Here is a 4,918-nt window from a genome sequence, read left to right on the forward strand (position 1 = left end):
GGATCAAAGTCTTAATGTTAATGATTTTCATTTTTTATTACTTTAAAAAAATATGATAAGTTTACTAAATTAAAGTTATAAATATTTTCTTGCTAATCTGGTTAAAATATTATTGGATAGAAAATTTCTAATTTAACGTAATAAATATAATACCTAAATACCTATTTTTCATTAGATAACCTTAACCTACTTGGCTATAATTTGACCTAATTAGAAGTTCTAAACTTTAATTAGAATTCCTTAAGAATTCAATTTCATGGGTTAATGTCCATAATACAAATATCCCCAAATTGGGCATAAACCCTAACTCACTTGTTTTTAAATAAATCCTTCAAAGATAACACTCTTATCAAATTGGGATTTAAATCATCAATTAGGGCTCTTAATTACATGTTTGCATGATCAAGTCAAAAAATTTATAACCAAAATAAATATAAATTCAAACACTTGATTGCATTAACCAATAAAACACAAATTGAAATAGTATTATAATTTTTATGAACAATTAATTTCAATTATGTATATAAAATTAAATATAAAATTAATTGATAAACCTAATGTACTTATCTTTATACTGTATTTAAGTTCAACCCAAATATATAAACTAAAATATACAACTAGTTCTTTGTCCACCCTTTGGAACCATTATTGGGTAGTGGGGTAACTTTGAGTTTTTCAAGCGAAACCACGTTGGAATTGTTATTATATTAAGAAATGATATGTTCACAATATTCTCATAACATTTTTACAATAAATTTTAAGTGACAAGTTGTTACTGGTTGTTATTGTTAAGACAAAAAAATAATCTTAGTGTTAAATTCAAATTTGAACTAATAACAACTAACTACTTATAATTTGTTGTAAAAATGTTATGGACGTAACACCACTTTATTATATTTGCAAGTTCTCACTAAAATCTCTCACTAACGGTCATATGCTCACATGCATGAAGTCATTTGTAAAACTCGATTATGGTTCTTTAATCTTCACGCGGAACCAAATCTGTCACAAACAGCCATTCAACTCGGTACAGCTTTGATTGTGGAACTAAACACTCACAAGTGTTGCGTGGATTCGTGAGCATTGCCCATGTTTGTTTAATTCACGTGAAGAATAAACAACCATATTTGAGGAGTGGGGCTGTTGTAAAGTAGTAATTATTTAGTTCATAAAAAAATAAAAAAATAAAAAAAAAATAAAAAAATAAAGTAATCGTTTTTGAGCAGTGGAGCCGTTGTTCACATTTATCTGTTTATTTCTAAAGTGGACTCTTGACTTTACATAACTAGCCAGGTCTTCCTTCTTCACAGCCACCTTAATCTTCCTCCTCCGATATTTCAAACTACTGTCTCTATCAGCTAAGTTTGCTACGTTTTCTTTCTTCCAACAAGAAGAGATGGCTGATGCAATCCTGTATGGCGTTGTGCAGACGATCATTGAAAGCTTGGGCTCCTCTACTCTCCTACCGATTGGATCGATTTGGGGTGTCAAAGATGAGCTTGAACAAATGAAGAACACTGTTCTCACTATTCAAGCTGTACTCAAGGATGCGGAGGAGCAACAGGTCGAGAATCACCAAGTCAAGCACTGGCTCATGAATCTCAGAGATGCAGTTTATGATGCGGATGACTTGTTGAGCGAGTTCACCACTCATGTGTTGCAGCAAAAAGTGATGGATGGTGATAAAATTGTAAAGAAGGTACGCATTTTATTTTCTGGTTCAAACCCACTTGTTTTTGGTTTTCAGATGGCTTGCAAAATAAAAGCCATGAGGGAGAGGCTTAATGATATAGCATATAATAGGAACAATTTCCAGTTGAAGTCAGTACATAACCCTTTAGAAACACGGGTTGTGATTAGGGGGAGGGACCAAACTCACTCATTTGTACTGGAAGAAGAGGTTATCGGGAGAGAAGGGGATAAGGAGGCCATCATAACTCTATTGGGCCTTGAAGTGGAAGACAATGTTTCATTCATATCTATAGTGGGAATTGGTGGGCTAGGGAAGACCACACTCGCCCAATATGTATATAATGATGAGAAAGTCAAAAAATATTTTGAGTTAAAGATGTGGGTATGTGTTTCTGATGTCTTTGACTTAAAAATAATTGTTGAAAAGATAATTGCATCGGCAACTGATGAAAAACCTGAAAACCTTGAAATGGATCAATTGCAAAATAAACTTCGCAAAAATCTCAACCAAAAGAAGTACTTACTTGTATTGGATGATGTTTGGAATGAAGATAACGGGAGTTGGTGTGATTTGAAAAGGCTTTTGATAGGTGGTGCAAAGGGAAGTAAGGTGGTGGTAACTACTAGGACCAAACTGGTTGCAGAAATTACAAGCACAATCTCACCATATGTTTTAAAAGGCCTATCAAAGAGTCAATCTTGGTTATTATTGAAGCAAATGGCATTTAAAAAAGTGCAAGAGACTATCGATCCTAATCTTGAAGCAATTGGAAAGGAAATTTTAGAGAACTGCCGAGGAGTGCCTCTTGCTATAAAGACAATTGGGAGGGTCTTATACTTTAAAAACACAAAAGATGAATGGTCATACATAAAAAATAATGAACTTACAAATGTTACTCAATCAAAGAATGGTATTTTACCAGTTCTAAAATTGAGTTATGATCATCTTCCATCACATTTGAAGTGTTGTTTTTCATATTGTTCATTGTTTCCCAAAGATTATTTGATTGATAAATTGACATTGATACAACTATGGATAGCACAAGGATTTATACAATCACCACAGGAAAACCTACAATTAGATGTTGCCAATGAGTACTTCATGGATCTACTTTGGAGATCCTTCTTCCAAGAAGAAAAAGAAGATGAAGGCATGAATAGGAGGTTTAAAATGCACGATTTAATCCATGATCTTGCACAATATGTATCAAAGACTGATTGTACACTAGTTGATTCCAATGCAAAAAATGTGAAAGAAAAAGGACACCATCTATCATTTCCATTTTACAATGTTTCATTCTTTGCAGAGAATTTTAGCATGTTGGCTAAAGCAAACAAGGTACGAACATTTATATTGGCATACAATAAGTGGAAATATGATCAGGGAACAATTGAAGAATCAATTCTCAAAAAACTTATTTCTACTTTTAAATACTTGCGTGCATTAGACCTACATGGTTTAAATATGAAGATGTTGCCAAATACCATAGGTACATTGATGCATCTAAAGTACCTTGACCTTTCCTCTAATAATATCGAGGTTCTCCCTAGTTCTATTACAAAATTGGTGAATTTGCAAACATTAAAGCTCTGTAAGTGTGGAAAGCTTAGGGAGTTACCGGTAGATATTCAAAAATTGGTTAGCCTCAAGCACCTTGACTTAGAAGATTGTGAGAAATTGACTCTGCCATGTGGATTAGGGCAATTGACTTCTCTTCAAACATTAAACTTACTTGTTGTGAGTAAGGGTCCTGTAGGTTCTTCCAGGCATTGCGGTGGGCTAGCAGAATTAAACAAGCTAAATGACTTAAGAGGAAAATTAGAGATTAAAAATTTGGCATGGTTGAAAGATGCCATCCCAGAATTCAAGGCTGCAAATTTGAAGGACAAGCAACGTCTCAGTGAGTTGAAATTAAGGTGGAATCCAGAGGGTGATGATGGTGTAGATGCCAGTGATGATGAAAATTCCATGGATAGCCTCCAACCACACGAAAGTTTAAAATCTTTGGAAGTGGTTGGGTACATGGGTGTGAGAGTTTCAAGTTGGCTTTCATTCTTAACAAATCTCATTGATTTATCTATATCCAATTGTAAGAAGTGCCAATATTTGCCACCGTTGTATCAACTCTCAACTCTCCGAAAGCTAAGCATTTGGTTTATGGATGATCTAGAGTACATGACAGACAGGGATATGAATGATGAGATATCTGCTTCACTGGCATCACCATCAACATTTTTCCCATCCCTTGAGACACTCTTCCTTTGGGATTTCCCAAATCTAAAAGGATGGTGGAGGAGGGATAAGGGGAACGAGGCAACAACGACATCAACAATATCATCATCATCAACTAATCACTATCACCAACACATGCCATACTTTCCACGTCTTTCTTTTTTTCATTTCAGTTATTGCCCTAAGATGACTTGCATGCCGCTATTTCCAAATCTTGAAGAAGAGCTTCAATTAATGAATAGCAGTTTGAAGGCATTGGAAGAGACAATAGAGATGAATAATACGGGAGGAAGGGCTTCTTCATTTCCATCCTCTTCCTCTTCCTCCTCCTTCTCCCCTCCTCTCTCCAAATTAAAGAAATTATGTTTGTGGGAGATGCAGGAGTTGGAGTCTCTACCAGAGGAGTGGTTTAAAAATCTAACTTCTCTTGAGATATTAGTGATTTGGGAGTGTCCCAATCTGAAGTCACTTCCCGAAGGGATGAGTCATCTCACCTCTTTACAGAGGTTGGAAATCATGGGTTGTCCCCAATTAAAGCAAAGATGCGAGAAGGAAAACGGAGAGGATTGGGATAAGATTTCTCACATCCCAAATCTTAGAATCTACTAATTTGAGAAAAGTTGAACTACTGCATACGCTTCCCTTGTATGTTCTTCACTCTTCTCTAATTTTATTTTATTTTTAAAAACTTCTTTTATAATTTCAGTAATTCCAAATGCAAGATTTTGAAAGCACAAGCAAAACCAAAATTAAAAAAACTCTATAATTTCTTTTCCCACACACAAATAAATAAATAACAGAACTTTACATTTTCTTTTTCTTTTTCTTTGCCTAGATATAGTTTGGGCCTCATTATCTGGGTTTCTAAATGTGTGATTGATGCTGAAATTGCAGAAAGAACAAAAGGATTTCAAATGGAAAGAAAGGAGGGAAGAAGAAAGCGTAAGTGTTATAAAAGCAAAACTCTAAATTTTGTTTATTTTCTTTGAAATT

General features: G+C 34.4%; 1 protein-coding gene across 1 annotated transcript; it reads left to right on the top strand.

The window, feature by feature from the left end:
* The first annotated feature begins 1,396 nt into the window (after positions 1-1,396).
* On the top strand, positions 1,397-4,534 carry LOC115966388 (disease resistance protein RGA2-like). Its single transcript, XM_031085629.1, has 2 exons — positions 1,397-4,006; positions 4,307-4,534. Exons 1-2 carry the CDS (start codon positions 1,397-1,399, stop codon positions 4,532-4,534), a joined length of 2,838 nt encoding a protein of 945 aa, XP_030941489.1.
* Positions 4,535-4,918: the final 384 nt, after the last annotated feature.

This window comes from Quercus lobata, chromosome 11 (genome assembly GCF_001633185.2).
Source record: "Quercus lobata isolate SW786 chromosome 11, ValleyOak3.0 Primary Assembly, whole genome shotgun sequence".
Classification (NCBI taxonomy): Eukaryota; Viridiplantae; Streptophyta; class Magnoliopsida; order Fagales; family Fagaceae; genus Quercus; species Quercus lobata.

Bases quoted from the DNA above. Each gene is read 5' to 3' on its own strand.
- LOC115966388 (XM_031085629.1), top strand. From the start codon at position 1,397: ATGGCTGATGCAATCCTGTATGGCGTTGTGCAGACGATCATTGAAAGC. The intron at 4,007-4,306 runs GCAACAACGACA...TGGGAGATGCAG, and splicing joins GGAGGGATAAGGGGAACGAG to GAGTTGGAGTCTCTACCAGA.